Raw genomic sequence first — 24,196 nt, 5'->3', positions numbered from 1 at the left:
GTGTCCTTCTGTCCTCTGTCAGATGAGCCTGGCAACAAGAGGGTCCTTTTAAAGTCATTCATGCCTGAAGACACTTTTGTTATTAGCAGCTAACAACTTTTTAAAGTAAAAAGGCATTGCACCCAGCCTCTCCTTCAAAGCACTGCAGAGGAAGGTGTAAGGGGCATACAACCAGAGGAAGAAAGGCCATGTCTTTTCTCAGCACACAAAACACAAGAAAGAGGGAGCGCTGCTAGTAACAAAACATAATGCCCCCCCCACCCCAGGGTAACGCTCAGTTCAGATGGAACCCTTTCTCCATGGTAGCAGCAAGCAGACGTTCTCGCATTATGTCCTCCGAAGAATACTCTGGTAGCTTCAGGTAATGCACGCAAGTATTTACAGAGGGGTAGCTGGCGTCCGTGGCATCAACCTGGAAAAGAAAAGGGCAGTCCGCGTGTTCAAGGGAGAAAAAAGTACCAAAAAGGAGATGTCAAATGAACGAACGCACTAGGGAAAGCTACTGATTGATCATGCTACGCAATACATGAATAATCCATACCTTACGGACAACAGTGAGACGAGGGTGAAGGTTGGCCAACCCTCCGGGGGGCAATGTTGAACACCCAGTTGTAAACTGCAAGAAGGCCTTCCTTTCGTCTGACGTCATGCCACATAGAACTCGCACAAACCGCAAGAAGCCAGGGCTGAAAAAAAAAGAATTCTTCATGAAAAACATGCAGGGGTCGGGGAGAGCATCCAACAAGCCTGCGCCACCCCACCACTCCAAACCAGAGCAGGCTATAAGTAGGTATTCTAACATAAACCCTGCAGCACTCAATCTTGAAATAAAACTAACTCCCATTAAAGACTGGAGACCCCCTGATGTCACAATAGTCACAGGGAGTTTCTTCCTCCACACAATATGGAGATGCTCTTGCATGATGACATCATATACTGCCCCACTTCCCAGGCGCTACCCAAAAGTAATTACCTTTCCCTTGTATAGCCAAGTTTGGGTTCTGTGTAATTGATGATGTCTTCAGCTGACCAAGATGGGGACTGGTTACCACAAAGTATCATCTGGACTTCTTCATGGCTAAATGAGCCCAACTTCTCCATAGGGAAAACTTTATTAAAGCCACCTAAGGAACATTACACACGGGAGTGAACACGCAATGCACATATCAAGCGCAATGACAATCCAAGAGGCAATTTGATTCAGTACATAAAATACAGACAAAAGATCTCTCATCGCAGAATGGGATAAACCCTAACAGGGTCATACAGACTATTATGGTATATGTTATTGCATGCAAACATTCGTCTTAAAATTACAAAAAATTAAGACTTCTGTCTCATTATTTAAGGCTTTCAAACTTACTTCTAAACGCCTCCATCTGCTTTTGCACACCCGTCTGCATGCAAAAATCAAACATCAGGTCGACATAATCCTCCGCGTTGTCAATCATCACCATCTGGAATAGACAGAAAGGTGGTGTCGTTAGAAATCAATACTAAATATATAATTAGTTCCATTCATTCCTAAACTAGAATCTCTTCCTGCCAGTATGTATACGGACAATACCTTGTATAAATACAAGGTATCAATTCTTTATAAGCAGGCTTTAACATCTTGAGTTCTTGCTGCACCTTGTGTCACACAAGAGAGGGTGTACAATCTGCTTCAAAGCTATTAGTGTAAGCTCTATGTTAGGGAACCAAATCCAGCTCCCCCTTTACACTGCAAACAGCTTTTGTCTGCCAACACATCTCCATACCTCATCCTCTCCATTTGGCTTCAGATCCACTGAAGAGAAGCCATAAACTCTGGAAGATGGACAGAACTGGAAATTCAGTCTAGAAGGTAGAAGGAGAAATAAGAAAGTGAGCAAACAAGTTTCACAATAAGCATACACAACACACAGGAATCGTAACCAATCCTCACCCAAGGTCTTCAATGCTAACAGGAGGTCCTGATCCAGAGGGATTCTTCAGCATCAGTTCCTGTAACTGAGTGTTCTTCTCATCCTCAGACAAGCTGCGGTTACTCAGAATTTGCCTCCTTTTCACAGCCAACTCACGTATGTCTCTAAGAAAGCGAGCACGGTGTGGGTTTACCAGCTCAAAGTCCTCCCATGTCAGGATACCCTGGAACCAAGCTGGCGGCTTTGGTTTGGGTGGGTCCAGGATAAACTCTGACTTGGAGTCTTCATCAAAGCTACCAACAGACAGGGCATCGTGGCCGTCCTCGGTGGAAGCTTCGGATTGACTCTCTGTGCAATGCTCACTCTCTTCTCCCCGCGTGGCATATAGCAGCTTGCTCATGTTGCTTTTGATGTCTCCCATGCACATGAGCCGGAAGAAGGGTTTAGAAATGGGCAAATCCACCAGTCTGTTGTCTTGGATACACTTTGCCAAAAAGATCCCAAGGAAATGGCAAAGCCTTGTAACTCTGTCCAACTCCTCACTATCCTGGGGGTACGGTGCAACGAAAAGACCACAGGAACGCTGAACATAATATCCCGGAGGCTTTAAACCACCACCTAGATCCACCTGCGAAATACCAAACAGAACACCGCATAAATGTTTGATAGAGGTGAGCGTCGCAAAAGCGTAAATGGTTTTTCCGCAAGATTTAAGTACCGTATCGTAAGGTGCGCTTTGGCTACAGTGGGATTGTGAACTTTCACAAGCTTATATAAAAATAGAATTCTCAATAAAGCAAAGTGCAGTATCTAGGCACAAAGGATAGATAATAAATCTCTTCTGGATGCAGGAGCTCATCATGCCAATCTCCAACATTTTAAATTGAAACAAAATGAGTGAGCTCAAGAGGAAAAATACCCAAAGTATTTTGTCTAGCAACCTTTTTAAGTTTGTAAAAAGGTGCGTCCACTAAAATTACAATACAGAATAGCTTAATTACCTATGAATGTTTATAAGGGTGGTTTGGTTCATGAGCAGCTCAGAGGAGAGCCCATGGTTTGATCCCCGTTTGCTTATGAGTACATTAATGGACCACTAAAGTGGGACTACAATGAGGTGCATTTACAAGCAGCACCTCCTACATATAGCCAACAGACTTCATATCAATCCCATGTGCCACAAGACTTGGAGAGTTTAATAACTACAAATGTTATACCTTAGATTACTGTGTGTCATGCTACTAGACTAACACTGACTGTTACCTGTCGAGATTCATCATCTGGGAAGTCATCATCACATAACCAGATCCCCAAATCTGTCTTCTGGAACTCTGCAGCCACCAGGGCGTAAAATTCCAGGGTGGGACCCAGTCCAGTGCCTTCTTCCCCCAGAAACTCAACCTGTATGGTGACAGATTAGGATGGACATTATTATAGGGCTATACATAAGATGGGAAGGTTAAAATATCAGACAGAATTATACGAAGCTATTGCACATGAATCATTACCTCAAGCACAGACTTGCGGTCCGCATGAATCTGCATGACGTTCTCTGCCCATTCCATCAGCGACTCACCCCGTGGTACCTTCACCCGCTCGTGCTTTAAACGTCCTACTCTGAACTCCCCTGGGTCATCCCTGCGCACAGCGCTGGCTGTCCTACTCCTTTCTACTGTGGCCTCCCGTCTGTTTTGCAGCCACACAATAGCTCTGAGGATAAGATTAAAAAACAAAGATAAAGAACACCAGGCTACAGTGAACATGGCACAATTCATACCGTGTCACCAGAGTGAGCAGACAGTACCTGGACGCCCCAAAAGCTGTGCATGTGAAGTAGAGCTGCCGTGTCTCAAAGGGTATCAGGAAGGGACACTTGCTGGTGAGCTGCTCACACCAATCTGGTAAAGCTCCACTGGCCAAAGCCAAAGGCTCCTACAGAGAGAAGAAATCATTTTCTGAACCATTCGGATTAAGACAAAGCTGTAGGGTCACCCCTCTCGTCCCTTACAGACCTCAATTTGTTGGAGGATCTTGGTGGTTATTTTCTTACTAGTGAATTCTTCTGCTGGAACACTGAAAAGCAGCATCTCATCTCCTTCTGCAACAGAGTAGCAACATCATTAAACTGGCATTTGCCCAGAAGACACACGTGGAGACAGAAACATGCTATAACCACGCCAGCAAGAATAATGCCTCAGACAGACATGTGACAGAAAGCGTATCTCAGCCCATCTAAATGGTCTTTTCCAGGAGACAATACATTTAGCATAGGATACATTGCCAAGCCCCTTACCTTCTTGAGGGGTCCGTGCAGAGTATGGGTCACTTGCAACAATATAAAGAATTCTCAGGAGTTGCAGAACATCCTCAACACCACACGAGTTTTGCCCGCTGCCAGCCTTGGCTTGAGGCTGCTCCCGCCCGTGACTAAGGATATCCGCACTCTGGAGGGTTTGAAAAGCAGCGGGCATCACTCCCGATTTACAACCATTCTCACAGAAGTCCTGGAAGAAACAGCAAGAAGAACAAGGTATTCACGTGCCTCAACTTTTTCATGACGCCTACAGAGAACTATCCTAAAAACAAAAAATGCACATGCCTTGGGTACACAAGAAACCCTTGTTCAGAGGATGACAAAGAAAGTAGAAAGGAGAAAAAGCAAGAAAGAAATAAAAGCTTTAGATCCTGCTTCGTAAATAAGTCACTTTTCCCCATCTAACATTTCTTACTTTGTAAGCCGCTATGAGCTGTGAACAGTTGCGATTTTTCCGAATGCTTTTGTTTGTTCCAGTGAGTTTCCAGCGCCGCAGAAAGCATGCATCGGCATTCCTCTGAAGGTAGGTGATCAAGTCATTCTTTGGCAAGGTATCTGTGCCCAAGGACTGTTCCACGTGTTCCACTGACCAACAACCCTGAGGCAAAAACAAGAGAATATAACAAAAAATGTCCAAGAAAATGCACACGGACATCTCTTTTGAACCTTAAACATAAGGACATCTCAGAACATTAATGCACACGGCCAAAGGGGCTTGCCAAGATTGCTTTTGATGACTAAGATGTTGCTGTTTCTTTAATACCACCGCTAAATGTAAAAAACCTATGCTCTACAGCAAGGAAGGGGCAAATCCAGTCTTGGGATAACCAAAAACTGGTGGGCTTGTGCATCACTGCTCTGCAGTAGGCACCAATGTTCCAGCCCTGCTCATGGCGCCATACATTTAGAGTTTCACGTCACCGGCTGGTTTGCCAGATATCCTGACATGCGAAGGTTTTGAGAAGCAGATCGGGGTGTGGGTTCACTGGCTCAAAGACATACATCAGCTGGCCGTAGAAATAAAACCTATTTTCAGGGCAAAATTATATAAGCGTTGCTACCACAGGTCTCTCCAATGGGTCAGCTCACTTACCATTCTGCCAGATTCCTTCTGTTTATCCGAGTCCTTCATTTCTCTGTACATGATTCTACGAACAGAAAAGGATGATGCAATTAAAATACAATTTATCCAAATATCGACTCGCCACATTAAAATCTACAATAATCTTACACGTTAACACATGATCTGCTTTACTACTTGCATTTTGGTAGGATGATCTTTCAAAGAAAATGTTTAAGGGAAGGAAACCAGATGTCAAACATTAAGGTGCATGATTTAGTCCAAGGGTGGACAACTCCAGAACCATTTGTTTGGTTACACACAAACTGTATCTGACCTAAAATCATAAGGTTATTCAGGATTTTGATTTTCCAGTTGTTATTCGGGGAATTTCAGGAAACCCACAAACCCTCAGCGAAGGATGCACTGGAAATTCTGTTACCCCAAGAATCTCAAATCTCCTTACGTGTAAGTGGGTTCCCAGATCCTTCTCAGCTTATCGGTCTTGACCGATCCATTACAAGATAGCTGCAACAGTTTCTGTACATAGTAGAAGATGGTGGAACGGAAGTTACTAAGAGGGAGCTCCACTTCTCTTCCACTGCCCACACCGGTGACCTTGAGTGTGAGTGCCAGGCGAGGAGGAGGGGCGCACTCCACCTCCTCCAGGAGCTCTGAATGGGGGGTACCTGCGGTGAAAAACAGATTGAGTGAAAATGGAAACATCACTCCGATGCCAAAACGGTGGGCATATTGCCCTCTTAGGCAAGTAGGTCCACCAGTTTCACCCTGCTCTTTGATCTCCCTTAAGCTACAGAACGAGCCACACAATTTGTAGTGTTAATCTGTGTTATTTTACTGCACTAAGCCTTGTGTGTCGCCATTCCAAGAAGGTAGGTAGCAATGAAGGCACCATTCATGCTGAAGATGACAGGGTGGATTAACACAACATTTGTTGGGCATTAACACTATTATTCTAAGCGCCTTTTTTATGCAGAAAAGATATGTTGACTTTTCTTTCTTGCATTAAGGAACAGCTGCTTTGGCAAACAAAATAATTTAGCATGGGTTGGATGTGATGTGTCAGCATATTATACACAATACCGTTTTTCCTAACTACAACGCACAGGAGCATTTTACATACCTGGCGCAGGTATTTCCAGGTCTGTGGTTTGCTGGACGTTTGTTCGCCCAGGACGAGGATCAAAAGCAGGGACCAAGGCAGAAAACTGTCTCTTCAGCACATAATCGTCATCCCAGGTTCTACGACGACCACCCTTTGTCTCGTATTCCTCCTCTTCCTGCCCAAGGCAATCAGATGATGTCAGAGAAGATCCATGTTTAATCGCTTGGCTGTGTAATGCTTATCCCAACCAACTGGACTAAACTGTCGTTGTGTATTTCTCTACTGCTCATCTTGAACTTCAAACTTATCTAATGGAACTCTGTTGATCCATTAATAGAACGTTGTCATAATTTTATATATTATGACGTATATATCCACAATATTTTACACTTTTCGGACATACGTGTATATTATAGAGGTTTCAATTTCATATCTTCACTATTGATTAAGGAAGGCTAATACAGCAAGAAGGGCTGAGCTGGCCCTGTATGATGCATAACTCAATGGGTGAAGAGACTATGAAGAAGTCTCACTGTACATTATACAGGCCCAGTCAAGCTGTCCCTGCAGCAGAAGCTCACTAGCCCTTTATCATATATAATGAAAGCAAGGAGTTGAAATCTCCTCTGTAAGCTCTGCTATTGTGGGACAGACCCCAATATCTCCTGCTTACCATGACTTCTTCATATTCCTGTTCATCTTGGTTATCATCTTCATTTTCATCATCTTCTTCATCGGGTTCAGGAAGATCTTCATCATCATCTAGCTCGGCAAGAAGGGTACTTGCCCGACAACTGTCCAAAAAATCTTTCCAAGGGAGAAGAAACAATGTTATTTAGATCACATTGTCACATCACATATCCGTAACATCTACTCTTAGCTGCAAAGAGAGAAAAACCATGTCTTAATCATGGAACTTGTAACTTCAATGTATCAGCCTCCAGATTCGGATGTCTGTATACAAAGTTCAGGCAGCGGATAATTTCAGACCCCAGTCTAGTTCTGCTACACTCACCATACAGCGAGTACTCTGCCTCCTGCCCCGTGTCACTTTCACTTGACGTAGAAGTCAGGCTGGTGGTCAGTGTGTTGCTGAGGGACTGTCCCACAGAAAGGCCAGTCGTGGCGGTTGCCACATTGCTGCTGGTGACACTGGATGTGGACATTGTAACAGTTGATGTGGTTCCAGTGGTTGTCAGGTTAGGAAAGCTTTGGGCTCCCATCAGCGGAGAGGCTGGGAAAACGTAAGCAGTTGAAAACCAAAACTTAGCAGTTATACTACATGGTATCTGTATTATACACCCAACTTTTTTTCTGTTCTCTAGTTACTTTAATGGAGACAGTCCTTTAAATATCACATTTACTTCAGCGGTCACCTGCTCCAGGAATACATAGTGGACATGGCCCTATACCAAACATTTCCAGACTACACCCTTCTCTTATAAAAATGTCTATCAATAACATGATATTCCCTGAATTCCATCCATACTAGTAAAAAAAATAAATAAAAAAACAACCACGCCCTGCATGTCAAGGATCTCAAATAATCCATTGCCTCACCACCCCAAATCAGCCTGAGCTTCACCAAACCCACTGGACACCTACTGGCAGAGCAGACGGTATTCCTTCCCAAGGTGTTCGTGTTGTTATCACTGCTGCTTCGACTCAGATTCATGTTGTTGGTGGCATTTGTCCTAGCGATGTTTGCAACCCTCCTCACAAAGGATTCCAGACTAGAAGTCTCCCTTGAAGACAGGTTTGGGACGCTGGCACTGGAGCTCATGGGCGCTCCCGCAGCCAGCAGAGAACTGACAGACAGCCGGTTGCTCGCAGAGGACCCCAGAGGGCGAGGAACCGTAGCCTCCTTGTTGCTGAGTTCTGATACAGAACTGACATCCGGAGAGCTGATGCTCACCATACCCATCGAGATGGTGGGAGCCTCCCCAGCCTTGCGTTCTCCATCCGCAGCCATTTCCACCCCAGGAGGGCAGGTGGAAGAGCCTGAAGCTGCCTGGTTGGAGGACAGCACCAATATGGGGTCATTGTGAGGTTCAGAGCCTGGCTCCTCGGGCCTCCTCTCAGTCCGTGCACAACTCAGACTCGCATCACTGCTGCTTGCCACGCTGCAGACTGAGCTGCTGCTGCCCTTGCGGCTGCAGGGGCCAGCCACCCCGCCGGCGGCCGCGCAGGAGGAGGAGGAAGCCGGAGGGGCCTTGTCAGGGCAGTTGTTTTTCACCAGGCTGCTCCAGGACGGTGGCGTGCCTGCAACAGTGGATGAGACAGGTTTGGATGACACCGCAGACTCAGGGTCATACCCTGGGGCCAGCTTGAGGTCAAACTTTCCTTCCGCGCCCATGCGGTAAGAGTTAGAGCCACCGGCATCCCAAATGACATCAATCCAGCCTGGAAAGGGATAGTAGCGTGTAAGATGGAAGAGCGAATAGCAAAAAAAAGGACTGATTGGAATCAAGGGGAAGAAAAGCAGGCACATTAACCCATCTGATATTCAACCAGAAGAGTTAATGAACCACCATCAGCAAGACCAAGCAGTATATTCAGACAAACCTAAGACTAGCGATGGCCCTGCACATCACTTCCTTCCTTTGTATACAACCCAACATATATTACCTTTGGGTGACACAACGCAGTTACAGTGACAAAACAATTCTAATCATATGAAGAAAATGCACATTTCCCAAAGGTATAGATGCTTTTTCTTTTCTCTAATTTTGATTTGGATCGACTGTGATACAGCTGTTGCCACATTACGTATTTTCTCCAATGTATTAATGTACGGCCCAACTAAAAACTTGAAACTAGCTTATTATTTATAGTTTTATATGGCGCCATCAAATTCCGTAGCGCTGGTTACCAACTCTACATCGGCAGAACAGAAATCAGATGTGACCACGCATGGAATAATCTATGCATATAATAGACAAAACATTTCAGGCTGATCAAATTTGGAGAATTATCTTTAGCACAAGGGGAAAAAATGCACAAACGCAGGAAGCAGAAGTAGGCGGAAAAGGAACAGTGAGGCCAAGAATAATCCCAAAAGACCTTATCCCACTTATATGTGAACAACATCACAGCTCAAAAAAATGTAACGTATTAAGGTGGTGTAAATATAAAATGTGCGTGCGAGATCACCGGTCACAGCGTGGAAACTGTCCTCGCTCCCGTCCGAGCGCAGCCGGTGCCCGTAGCGGTGCCGAGGATCTGCTTACCGTTGTGCAGCTCTCCCGTGACAGTGCCCTCGCCCTGGGAGCTACCATCCTGATCTCGCCACTTCCAATCAATGCCACGGACAACCCTCGCTCCAGGGACCATGTATTTCAAGACCTGTGAACGCACTAGTCGCCTCTGACGTCTCAGGTTGGCTTCTGCTTCTTTGGCGGCTTTACCTAAAACATGTAGAAATAAATGGCACGCTGCAAATATTGCCACGTTTCGCCATTCAAACCAAGGCTTTACACACAAGGTGAAACCCTACTAAACCTCTAGCAACTTTTTTCACAGCCCAGATATGAGGAAAAAAAAAAAAACATTTTGGGGGGTCAATACACAGGGAAAGTAGATTTTGCATTCTTACTTCATCTGTCCCTTTAAATTAGCCTCGTCCTTAGTAGGGTCACCATTTGCCCACGTTCACTTACCGAGCTGGTCCTCACACACGCCGCTTACACTGCCGTAGAGCTCAAAGCCAGAGAGAGAGAGGTAATGCGTCTGCCCGCTGGCATTTTTCCCGGTCTGTTTTATCCGGATGTGTCTCCAACCCTGTTTCTCCTCTCTAGGTGGGTCCAAGGGCCATGTAGCGGTAGAACTTAATGACAGCACAGGGAGAGGTAGAGTAAGAAAAATGTATTTATTGTCCAGCCTCCAAAGCGGGCTACGATATAACACTTAACCTGCACTAACAAAGGCATTGGGAGAAAGCAGCGTGCATTATTAACAGAGCCAGCTGCGTTCTCTCCCTGAACTAGAAGGAGCTGCCAACAATCTCTCGCCTAACACTCCTGCAGTCAAAGACGATCCGCTTCACTGATCAACCGCAGAAGAGTCTTAATAGCTCTTTTTACAGATAAGTGGAAATAAACACCTTCCATTGAAAAATGTATGCTTTATTGTGTTTTTCATAGATTTGCAGAAGTTAGTAGAAGTAAGAGGTGTGCATACTATTTTTAAGGAGCATCCAAACCAAAAAGAGTGGATTTAAAATAAAAAATAAAAAAGTTCCTAAATCTCTGCAGTTTACTTTAGAACAAAGAAGCTACTGATATGAACACAGAGTGCATTATTTTCGTGCGCTAACCCTTGAGATTTCTTTAGATCAGTGCATAAAACAGAACTTTTAGGTTTGAATGTATTTTTTCTTCTCCCCAGAGCACGTTTACACCCAAACGTCCAACTAAACACCCGCAGAGATTGTGGATTCCACGTTCTATTTACATACAACACGCATTAACATAAATAAAAGAAAGATACAGCCTCCTACCCTGGTTCATTTAGGCTGCAGTCATCAACATGCGTGTACAGAGTGGTCCAGTTCTGGCCGTCTTTAGACACCTGGAAAACCCAGTTCCGAAGTGCAGAGCGGCCATAACCACGGGCATGGCGCAGGGTGTAAGCGGAAGGCACAATCCACAGGCCAAGGTCAATGGCAAACCAAGCGCTCTTGTCATCATTGGTGTGGCAATTTAGAGCTGAGCTGTCACGACTGAGGATGTCCTCCAACCTGCCATACGGCAGATTTCTGCCTTCAGAAGATGTAACCACCACGAGGCCATACGCTGCTGGGTTCACCCACTCGTATGCTGTCCTGTAAATGGCAGAACTGTAATCAATGTTCTCAAAAGCTAAATAATTTGTCTTCCCCACACAGATAGGCCATTCAGCCAAAGTACCCAACACAGCAGGGCCTGGAAATAGTCAGGAGTGAACAGAGAGAGTAAAGATATGCAGCAACATTAAACAAAATCATTAAAGGGACAGCCATGCTGATTTTCCCATCTCTCACTATTTCACTTAAAAACTCTGCTCTTTTACTTGCAGCTACTGATCGACAAGTGAACTCTGCAGACAGACCTAATGTTTTTACATGGTTGTTCCATTAATTTAGGGTTGTACAACTCCTGTCCTCAAAGACTAAAAATGGACTGGCCATAGGCATCTGAAATATTCATTCACGTACTCGTCTTTATGCAAGGAAACACAGGACCCAGACTTTTGTGGCCCTCGAGGGCCAGTCCCACTTAACTACGTGGTTAGCGAAGTGCATGCTGCTGGTGTCCACACCACATAAATCCTACTTACTTTGCGTTCGTCCCAATCCAGTACATGATCCCGTTATCATCAAAGTCGTGTTGGTGCCGGAACACACAACTCTGTCCCTCTCTTAGCTTGCGAACAAACACGAATGATGAGCGATCAAAGTCGTACCACTGCTTAGCAACCTGCGCGGACAACCACATAAACAGTTAGCACTGCAAAATAAACCCAAAACCTGATTTTCTGCAAGAAAAGGTGCCCCTAAAGCCATCTTTGTGAAGTTACAGTTGGGAGTCCGACATCTCCTGGATCTTTCCACTCACCATCTTAAGCAAATACTGTTCTAGCGACTCGACAGTGGCCAGAGGCTCCATCTTCAGCATCCGACCAGTCCGGTCAATAAGAGATGTTTCTCCAGGTGCCCTCTCCAGGCGGAACCGAAGTCTCCGGGTTAAGATCTGAACAAAACGAACGGGAAGTTTAAGTGTAGCGAGATGACCCCACACCATCAGTTACCTCCAAGCATGGGTACCCAAATAAAATCATTAGAAAATATCACAAGAAACATGATTTTTGTCTTATGTCGTGGCCACTTACCTGGAGATTGTAGCTGGATCCAGGTGTATCATACAAGTGCAGAGGCAAACGTTCTATAGATTCAAGCACGGCAATCAGCTTTCGGACCAGTGCAATCGCTGGGCGGCTAAATGGCGATAGAAACAAATAAGAGGGTTAGGGTGTTGGTCAGGTCACATACAAGAGAATCTTACAGTGAAGATCTTTTCTAATGGCAAAGTGAATTGTGGCCTTGCACATTTATGTGATTACGGTGGAGGAGCCCATGGTAGTTACTGCCCTTTAAACCTTCTGCAGGACAGCTTCCATAAGAATCCACAAAAGGGAAGCAACAACCAAACATTTAGCTTTAGTTAATAAGCAGTTTGATATTCATTTTCCACAGGATTTGTTTGCTCCTTTAGCATACAGTGCTGCACATAGTAATGTAGGTTGGCACCTACAGATCCGAGGGCGGCCATTGTTACCAAGTTATACTTTGGATGCCCTTAACCGCTGAAACACAACACTGAGCGGATTCTTTATGGCAACGCTAATGAAGTCAATTCCTCTAAAGACTTTCATTAGAGTGTATGACTGGATGATTAAGACCGAGTCATTCTACTGTGGCCAGCTGACCGAGTATTGTATTTACACCACAGACAGATTATAGATTTTAAAATCGGACTGATATTGAACAAAAAATGAAGGCAGGCAATAATTACAGGAATGCTAGTTTAGGGTTGGGAAAATACCTTTCATCATCCTCGTTTTCTGTGAACGCCGTCTTGAACACATTAAGTCTTTCAACAAGTTGACCGCAATCTTGCTTAATATCAAAATCTTCATTCTATAAAATAAAATCCATGTCAAGTTCCACATCTTCGCGCTCAGCCTTAGGCAGTTGGCTGCATTACTAATAAAAGTAGAAATTTCTAACACCACGGCTTACAGTACGAATTTTTCAGAGTGAAAACATTTTTGAACCACTATATATGTACCTTATTTAAAGTTATTTAACGCAAGTCAGACAAATGTAGTCTCTCAAACTCGAAAAACCCTTCAACATAAGCAGAGAAAAGCCACAAGGCTTCCCTTCTATATTACGAGCTACGGTAACTCCAGCAGAAATGAATACACACACACATATATATATATATATATATATATATATATATATATATATTGTAAAAGGGTGAAGCCGTATTAGTCCAGTAGACACAATGTCAAAAAATAGAGTATTGCAGAGTATGCGGTGATATATATATATATATATATATATATATATATATATATATATATATATATATATACACACACATACACAGTGTTATATATAGAAACCCTTTCGATATGTTACTTTAAAGATAGCCCCAACCACAACTAAACATGTATTGTATCTCGAGAATTCCCTTTACGGTAACAGAGAAAAGGGAAGAGGTTCTCCGTGGTCTTACATTATTGAGCACAGTCAGCAGAGCCTGCACCAGACCACTGCTGCACATTTCATAGGGAGAGATCATGTTATCATCCTTCAAGAGCACAATCAGATTCTCCAGGGCTGTCTTCATCAGATCTCGCCATGTGTTTTCCCCTTCGATACACTGCAGGGACAGAAAGATTACATATTGGAGTAAACAGTGTTTTCACAATGCAGACAATATTTTAAACACACTTCTGGGAAGGGTTTGTGCATTCTAGAGTACTGGGAAGAATGTTTATAACAATTAGTTATACAAGTGTTGAGCAGAGAGAGAATAGACCATCACTTAGACACATAAGCCAATACAGATGAAGATCAAAGAAATGTAATACAAAAAACTAGGCCGACAGTCTGAGGCCATTGAGTTATCCAGATAGAGGAAACATTTAAGAAAGAAACAGAGTTTAAGGAAGATTCTTTTACCTGTCTATTCGTATGAAGCTCCCAAGAGGACTCAAGCTGTGTTGCAATGTTTCTTAAAGTTACCACCACCCCACGTGGCATGCTTTCCACGGCCTTAAAATGATCATTGTACAGATCTCTTGCCATTGTTCGGACCTGATGACAGATGATAATGGGTAGAAAGGTCAATAAATCTGTGTGTGTGTGGGGGGGGTGACAAACTAATTTTACGATCATTATCCTAAAATATCAACAAAAACATCCTCACCTTTTGCTTGGTTTTCTCCAATTTTGATTTTAGCTTCCTGCCTCTCTTTCCTGTCCAACCGGTTACAAACTCTGATCCTAACACAGACACATTCAATTAAAATAGTAAAGGAAAAGAGAAAAGAAAGAAAACGATGATGAAGCAAGACAGCAAGGAGCAAAGTTAAATGTTTACACTGCAGTTTGTTAGCGCATTACTTGTACTCAGGAGCAGCCATGTGCTCCAACTAAACATCTTTGAAGCACCTACCCAGTGAAGTCTCTGCAGTGAAGGAGTGCTTGGTGCCCCTGTTTGATTCAAATACAAAGCCGGGCAAGTCCTCCTTCAGTATTGTGGCTTGCTGACCATCTGAGTTGTGAATTGCAATCTCCCCATCTTTCAAGCAAGTAAGGGACCAGTTGCCCACAGTGAGCTTGCCTGGTCCAGGAGAAGACAGGAGAGGCTGGCTCGAGGTGGATGGTTTGACTTGACTGCGAGCCCTCTGTAGCTTCTCTAGAAACTCACTCCTGCTTTCTGTATACAGGAAACAAAGCAATATATAGAGGTGACAAATCACCTAATAGAATCAATTGAAGCATATAATCAAAGTAAAAGGACAATGTCGTCCTCTAGGACACAAGCAAACAGACATCCTTTACTCACAACAGAATCAGCCTTCTTCAAACTCACACTCATATACTGCGCCGAATAGTGAACATTTGACCAAGATTAACATAACATCTGACCAGTCTTTACAAAGAAAACTGAGATAAAATGCATTCAAGGTACTAAACACAAAATAAATCACAGGTGACCATTTAACAGGCCAAGTTATTACAGATCTCAAACGGATCCTCTAAAGGAGAAGGAAGGGGATGCAATGATTTCATCTCCAGTCTTTGGGAAGTGGATGGGGTCTTGCGCTTACCCGAGCTGTCCGAGCCTCCCTCTGGGCTTCCACTTGAATACATAGTTGCCAGCTTCCCATCTAGGATGAAGCGGAACCAGCCGTTGCTGCCGTTGGAGAGCTCCAGAGCTGCAGCATCGCTCCAGATGTAAAGACAGTCCCGGCCTCGGATTACTGACCAGTCCCTCCAATGATATGGCCTGCCCTGCTGCAGCTCTTTGGCATCTTCTTGCGGTTCGTCCTCCTATGAGAATATGTGGTTAAATTAACATCTTTTGGACACCTTCAACAGACCTGTCTGGATAAGCCTACTAAACATACTGCAGTCATGACCCTCATATAATGTAAGCATTTACACAAGACTGAAGCTCTCCAGGCTTCTTAGGAGTCTTTTCAAGGATTAGCATTGATTATCAGTATTCACCTTTTCCGGTTTTGGATCCTCCTCGTTCTCATCGTCAGATGTAGGACCTGCCAGGGTAGACACTTTGCTGATGACTCCCAGTCGGGCCAGCTGGTCCAGAAAGAGATCGTCCCCTTTATCCACCAGATCTCTGATTATTTGTAGAGCTAGAAGGTGTCCATCATCATCATCCTGTGGGATTAATTAGTTATGTCTGGGGTTACACAGAGTATAACTACAGGGGGGGAATCATTGACCTGATTTGTTCTAATAGTACTAACCTCCTGGTCCAACACAGTGGCCGTTATCTCCACAAGAACGGTAGGCAGGTTGTGTCCAGCATCGGAGTCGCAGACTTCCTTCAGAAGCACTTCGGAGCAGAAGTGGATCATCTTCCTTATAAGAGCGAGGCTGGCTTTCCTGTAACAGAACAGGCGTGAGGCTAAGAAAGAAAGTTTTACTTTCTAATGTATTATAACTGTTCTGGAAACAGAAACTCACTGTCCTGGGGGGGGGGGGGGTTTGGACAGATACACCCAGTGCATTTGAACACATAGAAAAACAGTTCTCTCTAACACAGGATCACGTTTGCGATGCTCTTAAGTGATAAGCCCTTGTTTATAGAAAAGGTACCTGATTGATGGCAGCATGGTTTGCTGGAAAGTCTGAGCAAAGACAGGTAGCAGCCTCTTCAGGTAGATCGGTGCCATTTCTGGGTCACCCTTTGGTTCATTGCACTCTTCATCTTCTCGATTTGAGTCTTTTTTCTTCTTTTCATCTCCCTTGTTCACTGGGCACATCCAGTCACCTGAAAAACAAAGGAACAGATATTTGATCAGCTACTGGTCAAATAATTACATTTATTTCTTTTTTTAATTTAGTGTCCGACCGTAAAGGGGTTGGCCGGGTCCACCAAAAAAATATTCTTTGCTCTGCACAGTGAGGAGCGGAGGGGGTTTTATGGACACAGCTAGCTTTAATTCTTCTAAACCAATGAACCACTAGTACCCATTCCCAATACAAACCTGGGGACTGCAAGATGGCCACCACCTCGGTGTGCCCACGTTCCCTAGCCTTGTCCAGAGGGGTTTTACCGTCTTCATCTCGCAAATCTGGATTAGCTCCATGACGCAGAAGGGTCTGCAAGAGGGGAACAAAATAAAATATTGAAAGTGTAGAGTACTGCACAAGTTTTAGGCAGGTACGAAAAATGCTGTAAAGTAAGGATGATTATAAAAATAGACATGTTAAAAGTTTTGTTCTTTATCGTAAATGTTAAAGTGATTGAAGAGATGAAAAACCTAAATCAAACCAATATCGGGTGGGCCCGCACTTTGCCTTTAAAAGAGCAAGATAAAAATTATGAATAAAAACATGTCTATTCGTGAACGCTTTCTTGCTTTACAGCATTTTTTCGCACCTGTCTAAAACTTATGTACACACTACTGTATTTATAGAAAGGCGAACCCACGTAGAACCAAAGAGGCAGGGATTGCTTTTTTGTATAACAAGATGAACACAACTATGTGAAAACATGGAAAACACTTGTAATTAAGACATAATAGAAGCAGAACCTTTGGAATAAACTGTACCCGGTTTAAGTCCGGTAGACAAAAAGACCTTTCCAAAGGTCATAGAAGCTAATCACAATCCCACCAAAAAAAAGAGTTATAACTGCCTGTTTGCTTATGAAACTGGGAGTAACGTTTAAATGCTCTAATATCACAGGCATAGCGAGCATGGGTAACACAGTGATGTGTGTGTCTATACACACACACACACACAATGAATAACTTGGGAATCACGACGCGTGTTAACGTCCACAAAACACAATACTACTATGCTGGAATGAAATTGGAGATAAAAGAAATTTGTCATAAAAGTAATAACGTTCTAGTGACGGCGTTGTCAATGTTTAAGCTGCGGTTAATATTATTATTCTTTTTGCAGTTGCGTAGATGACATTCTTTCATAATTGGACTGATATTGAATTCTCCTGCAGATAAGTTCAATAAGCACCTACCTTAGCCACCTGGGGTCTTCCGAAACAAGCGGCATAGTGTAACGAGGATGATCTCTGCCCCCTGTTCACATCTGCTCCCCGTTCACACAGGAATTCCACCTACAGGACAACCAACACGGTCACACGCAACATAAGAACAAAAGCAGCCCCCCTACCACCCCCATCATCATCATGCATTTTAATGAACCGCTCACCATTTCTTGTGTGCCGAAAGCCGAAGCCCAATTCAAAAGAGTCTGACCTACATCGTCCATAAAGTTTACTTCAAAAGCTAAAGAAAGGATTTGGGAAATTCAGATATATATTAGATTTTTGACCTAAAAACATGCCCCAGATATATCAAAATCTTTTATTCCCTTTAGAAGGTGGTATTTTGCCGTCACCAGCCCCACGGCTGTGTCCCTTCCAAAATGAACATCTCCACTACTAATATATTGCACTTTCCATCAGACACTCACACACATAACATGCTTAGTTACTTTCACTCACTATTAGGTAGTAGCCCTCAGCCCTTACAAAAGCACATTTTGTCCCTATTACATACCACCTGTGTCAATGGCATCAATCAACGCATCAGTGTCCTTGCTTCGGATACAATCAATCAGCTGTCGATGGGACCTCTCTCCAGAGCTATCCAGCCTCCTTAGACCAGGTATGCGTCCTGTGGAGCCAGCACTGGACTTGGGCAAGGCTTTGCGGCCCTCAAACAGCAGCACCAGTAGCAAGTCCACTAGCCTCATGGTGTCCAACACGCATCTTTCATCTCCCTGCAGCGCACTCTCCATTGAGTCCAATAGTTCAGCTCTCAGCAGATCCTGCCCAGAACAAGAAGAGCAATAAACAGACATCCATTTGAAACAAAAGCAGAAGCTGAGGCTTTTACTCGGAACGTACGTGCGTGACGACGGGCGATCCACGACAGAGAGTGGACAGAAGGCTAACGATGGTGGAGACCTGGTTGCTAATCTTGGAGTCTCCGGAAGTTGAAGGGCCACCGCTTGTACCTCGCCCTGTTTTACATGCAGAAGAGGGCCCAGAGACAGTGCCTCCAGCTGCAGCCATACGAGACAGCAGTTCCTCGGTAAGCCCATGCTGTGCCAAGGGAGCAGGATCCACACCTCTACGGGTAAAACGATCCGCAAGAGAAGCAAAGCAACGCAGGGCACCATCAGACACCTATAGGGAGTAAAGAGGAAAATCTCTCATTTTAAGGACGTGCAATCCATACAGAGAGAAAAAAAAAAAAGGCTATGTATGCTACAATAGGGCTCCTCACCTGGTGGTCTTCATGCTTCAAGAGGCTGGAAAGAGACTCTACACACGTCTCTAGTGAGGAATCCTGAGGCTCCATCTTCCCACACAGCCGTGACACTACCGACATGGCTGAATGAAGAGTGTCCTTGTGCACCAGATGTCCGCTATCCCGGATGAAGGTCAGCACACAGTTCAAGCCTCCTGCCTCAAACACGGCACCCGACTCACGCGTGCAAATCAACTCCAGCACCTGAAAGGGAGAGATAGAAAGAACCCATTACAACATATAACTCAGAACGCCAGTCAGTCTCTTCCTAAACATTTCTCAAACAGGTCTCACACAATCATCATTTCACTGTATTCCAGTAGTATTTACCGATCAAATATAATTCACGCACTGCACGGTTAGGACACAATGCCGAACATCCAACATTTAACTACAACCAGCCATTAAGCAAAGCATCATGCAGTTTAACAACTTCTGGCTCACACCTTTATAACCACACAAGCCACGTTACCTTCACACACTGCTCTGCCAAATCCCGGCTGGTTCTGTTGTTGAGTTCCACGACTACAAGGCGATTGCAGAGGGCTTTGATGGCTCCTTCCACCCCCACAATGCGCCGGGTGCACTCTGCAGACACGTCCAGATAGTAGGTGATGGCACGCGCGGTGACTTCCAGGACATTGTCCGGGGCGCTCTCATCCAGAAAGATCTTGCATAGGGCTGGCAGGAAGGTGCGAGGGGGACATCTGATGAAAGGAATAAAAAGGTTTAGAGTGCAGGAGCTGTTTGCAGGTCTAAATCACAACTTAAAAAGCATAAACCTAAATTTATTATAAATACATGTTCAAATGGGGGGGGGGGGGGTCTACATGTCCGAACTTATGTCATATAATAATATGTCAACACATGGCATTGCAATTACATTTTGCCACTTCTGACTCACATCTGTAAACTCTCTAGGCAACGCTTTCGGTGCCCCAGTCTCATACAAACACACACATATATATATACACACACACACACACACACACAATGGCTCAGGGACCCCTTAATGTATACACCCCTGCTAATGTAGTGAATGAAGGCCAAGTGGAACACTACATATTGCTATGAGTTACCACTTTTTGATGACATCATATTATTCCCTCTGACATCAAATTGTTCTTATGCTTCTCAAAACTTTGTCTTTCTTGTTGTCATAAATATGCAAATCCAAAAAAAAAAAGCCCATTTACTACGTTCTCCCTTCTTCAAAGAATTCTGGGCTGCCAACTCCATAAGCAGAACGACTTCATCCCCTTGACTATATTGGTATGGGGTAATCGGATTACTTGTTCGCCCCAAATCTATACTATCAAAAAGGACAGGATCATTAGGTTGTGTTGGCTTTCTTCGTACCCTTTTGTTAGTTGTAATTGTTTGGAAATATCTGGTTTCAAGTGCACATGGCATAATGATGAAGTATTGTTAAGGTAACATGTAACGTTATATCTATGGTTCACACTGCACCATACACGAGGGGATTATCTTTTTTCTTCATATATTTATATAGTTATAAGATGTGAAACCATCGACAGGCCCATTACCGTTGGCTGCAGCGATTGCACCAGAGCCGTCCTTCATAGCCACATAGTTGGCAAACAGAAGACTCGTGTGTAATAACAAAAACATGGTTTTTGGGATACTAAGCAACTTTTTGTTACGGAATATTTGCACGTAAAACCTTCCCATCGTGCTAAATGCTTTGTAAGAGATCGATGTAGCTCAGAGAATCCATTCTATGGATGGTGCTGGAGGGAGATCTGTAACTATGTGTTCAGCTTTACACTATTCCTTCACGCGTTCATACTGAAAAACTACGCATGTTAGCTGCTGGAATCTTACTAACCGTCTTACTTTCTGTTTTTGCACTAAATGTTTTATAAAGATGATAAATTAGTCTCGCGTGCATGGAGCAAACGGGGTTAAACTTAAAGAGAACTCTGCTGCAACGTACCAATGCTTCACCCGGACCCAATTTCTCAGCACCAGGGTTACGTCTAATCAGATTGAACGTTAATGGAAAATATTTCATGAATGCTTTTCTGTTCTTCTCAGATCTGTTACTTTTAACGCTTACCAGAAGCAAGACAGAACAAGAATTCTGCGCATACCCAGCAATGGTTTTCATTGGAGAAGCGCTGAATTCTTGCTATGTTGTGTATTTATCAGTCATTATTCTAGCAGCAGCCCGGGAATCTGAATGTGTATGTCTTATACTTTTTAGGTTGTGCACATGTTTTTACGCTGTGTCTATCAGAGGCGATGCAAGTGGACAGTCCACAGAAAATGATCATTTTGGCAAAAATAAAATAAAGGCGTCCAAATCCATACTATGCAGTGCCCGTCCTCAAAAAGACAAATTCTAAATAACACTGTACAGTAGAAGATGGCCTCATAGCAAAAGCCTTCACAGATCCCCATCTCATGTTTGCACATAACTCTTGTAGGGCATGTGTGAAGTTGTAGAAGATGTTAGTAGACTTCATTATTCCGCGTTTTTTTTTTTTTAAGGCTGTGTTAAACATGAACGGTGTGAACGTATCCGCGAGAGCACCAGCCATGATCCTCGTGCCAATGACATCTAGGACAGAAGGGAGTCTGTGTGATGAGCCTCTGTTTTCACCTTCAGGCTCATCTTACCGACAGCGGGAAAGCAGATTCCTCTCCATGCGAGTGAAGAGTCAGACGCTGGAGCTTTCCAGAGGCCGTTCCTCTGTCACGCGTGACTTCATCTAACACTTTGGCAGTCCCTGGCATGCACACAGCAAGTGTGACAGGCAATATGGTCTAACGCAGGGGTTATGCAGTCTCCCCGAAGCCAGCAAGCTCCAGATTAAACCCAGAAATGGCCCATCCATGCCACTGACACACACTTATACCTAAACCGCTCAGCAGAAGAGGGCACCAGTGGCAGAATTGGGGGTTTTGGGGTTTAATATTTAGCCTATCATCTAGGGGAGAACACCAGATTACGGGGAAGAGCCAAGGCGACATGGTTGTTGCTTCCATGTACAGCCCTGTATAAAAGCTCCACGTCACCAAACAGCGATTTGGACTGAATGACCCCGGGACACAGAAGAACCAGGGACGTGGAAAACAGCCTGCACGCTTTCACGTGCGATCGACATCCACATTTCTTTATGTTTACATACATGATGCGGCGGAAGTTTATTTTCTTACATGTAAATACGGGAGATCTATCCTTCCATACAAACAAACCTAACATTCAAAATAAAAGCTTAGGAACCCAAATTGCACAATAATCCCCAAAACGATGATAATACAACTTCTAGGGCAGAATAAATTAATCTTATTTTGTATATTTACAAAAAAAATCCGTTGAGCGAATAAATGAATAATTTTAGAGCTCTTACGTTTCGAAGCAGCGGTCCACATTATCGGACATGAGAAGCATCATGCAGAGCTGCTCCAGGGCGATGAGCTGCATGTCCCGTTCGTCCCCCTGGCCCATCTGAAGCCATTCCAGCAGCGTGTCAGGGTCCACGTCGGCCATTTCTTCTCGGTGGGGAGGGGATCCCACACCCACTGGTGGGACAGTCTGCGGACGGAGCTCTTTTGGATCTTTCTTTCCCGCAAGAGATCGCTCTGTCTGCTGGAAGCCCTCACCTGCAGAGAGAGGGGCGAGAAGAGGTTACTCGTTATTAACGCCGCGGATAAAGCAGGTTAATCGCCGCCTGGCCGGAGGAACACACGGGCGCGTCTTTAATGTGCGAGCCTCGGTTATAAGCGGATTACATCTGTGCTGAATGCCTCACAGCAGCCTAGCGAGAGAGGACAAACCGCTCGGACAACCTTTAACCTCTTTCTGACCTTGAAAATGACAGCAAGAGAAGAATGAACCCCATCCATAAACCCCCCGATTCCAACAGAAGTAAAACACGGCACGTCCCGCTGCTGTGGTATGTACTTTTCCAATGCGAAGCAAGCCAGGCGCCCATCGCTGCCGTATTAATGCCCTCCAGACAGAGACCTCTGAGGTCCCCAAAGCTCTCTACATTATCCCAATAAAAGGGTACCATAATTACCTAAAGTCTCCGTTTCGTGGATCAATGCAGCTATTATATTCCCTAACCAATTCCCAAAGCCCATATTAAACCATCCAAAAGAAAATTGTAAAACAATGGATTTTTTTTTTTTTTTTTTTGAAATTGAACTAAATGTATTAGAATTATTTATACTTTATGCTTTTTGTTTTCCAAGCAGTGCATTTGTTAGAGATATTTTTGTCTTAGGGAAGCTGGGAAGAAGTCCCCTTCCTTTCCAGAGAGTTAATCAGCTCCAGTAAAGGCGGTCAGTAACTTAACGAAAGAGAAGGAATCCTTTTCCCAAAGATCTCATAGCGGAGCTCAGGAACGTAAATAAAGCTACGGACCGACGGCTTCAAGCGGCCAATCGGTGGCAGGAAGTCAAAGATCCCCGCATGAACCCTAACGCTGCGCGCAAGCTTACAATCTAGACGTGAACGTTAAATCTAAGTTTAATGCTAACAATGCCGCTATTTTATGATTACGGAATAACACTGTAAGAGACACTTTTAGAGGTGGGTTAGCTCGCTGCGGCCGGACTCACTCGCTGAACACGCAGGCCCACAAGGGGAGGGGGTATTTAAGTACGCCAGACCCCAAACAGCCCCCCTCCCCCGGCAACCCAGGCACTGCTATCGCCAACACCAACCCACGTAAATCCAGATAATTCCTCTTTAATAGTCGGAATATAGTATACAAAAAAACATTGAGTTACATAAAAAAGGCACATCTGAAAACTGAGTTAAAAAGGTTGGTTTTTTTTTTTAAAACAATATTTAAACTTATTGCGGAAACGGGAATATAAAATCCCTCCAGTAAAGCCCCTGACGGGTTGGGCTGGGTGGGGGGGGGGGGAGCTGTTCTTTCAGGGACTTTTTAAAATGATCCCAGTGTAATCTCCCTTACTATGGAACAATTACCCCCCCCCTTTAATAACGCTACGTCCTCCCTTTATTAAACGTTTAAAGGCTGTATATAGCGCAGGCATATCCCGCGGCTCTGTGCGGTACAGCATTATAAGTAGCGCAGCACGTAAGTTGGACTCACCCTGTACAATGTAGAACGTACTTTAATACGTTCAAAGTTTAAAAATAGGCCTAAACGCTAAATAGCTTGAATGTCTGATATACTTCATCCTTCAAACACACA

General features: G+C 44.2%; 1 protein-coding gene across 7 annotated transcripts; it reads right to left on the bottom strand.

Moving 5' to 3' along the window:
- Positions 1–274: 274 nt before the first annotated feature.
- On the bottom strand, positions 275–22,515 carry LOC149284062 (E3 ubiquitin-protein ligase HECTD1-like). 7 transcript variants are annotated; one of them, XM_089497170.1, is made up of 41 exons: positions 22,376–22,515; positions 19,471–19,705; positions 18,975–19,202; positions 18,593–18,874; positions 18,243–18,513; positions 17,893–17,969; positions 17,699–17,797; positions 16,701–16,815; positions 16,309–16,483; positions 15,957–16,095; positions 15,697–15,867; positions 15,248–15,516; positions 14,636–14,901; positions 14,387–14,463; positions 14,140–14,274; positions 13,691–13,837; positions 12,989–13,083; positions 12,276–12,381; positions 12,002–12,136; positions 11,724–11,863; positions 10,906–11,229; positions 10,067–10,233; positions 9,638–9,814; positions 8,013–8,810; positions 7,423–7,641; positions 7,081–7,214; positions 6,426–6,582; positions 5,748–5,970; positions 5,315–5,369; positions 4,637–4,819; positions 4,201–4,411; positions 3,920–4,005; positions 3,712–3,839; positions 3,416–3,617; positions 3,171–3,308; positions 1,928–2,535; positions 1,761–1,839; positions 1,364–1,457; positions 974–1,124; positions 542–686; positions 275–412 (listed from the first exon to the last, which is right to left on the bottom strand). In XM_089497170.1, the coding sequence occupies exons 1-41, from the start codon at positions 22,513–22,515 to the stop codon at positions 275–277; spliced, it is 7,719 nt and encodes a 2,572-aa protein (XP_089353296.1). The 7 variants fall into 7 exon arrangements, with proteins under 7 accessions (XP_089353296.1, XP_089353295.1, XP_089353297.1 ...); XM_089497169.1 differs by having other exon boundaries at positions 6,426–6,644; positions 7,047–7,214; positions 14,636–14,899; positions 15,294–15,516; XM_089497171.1 differs by having other exon boundaries at positions 14,636–14,899; positions 15,294–15,516.
- Between the last annotated feature and the right edge of the window lie 1,681 nt (positions 22,516–24,196).

Source organism: Sceloporus occidentalis, unplaced genomic scaffold (assembly GCF_023333645.1).
Source record: "Sceloporus occidentalis isolate IW3139 unplaced genomic scaffold, rSceOcc1.0.p SCAF_100, whole genome shotgun sequence".
NCBI classification, from domain to species: Eukaryota; Metazoa; Chordata; class Lepidosauria; order Squamata; family Phrynosomatidae; genus Sceloporus; species Sceloporus occidentalis.
This window is presented reverse-complemented; position numbering and strand designations above follow the sequence as displayed.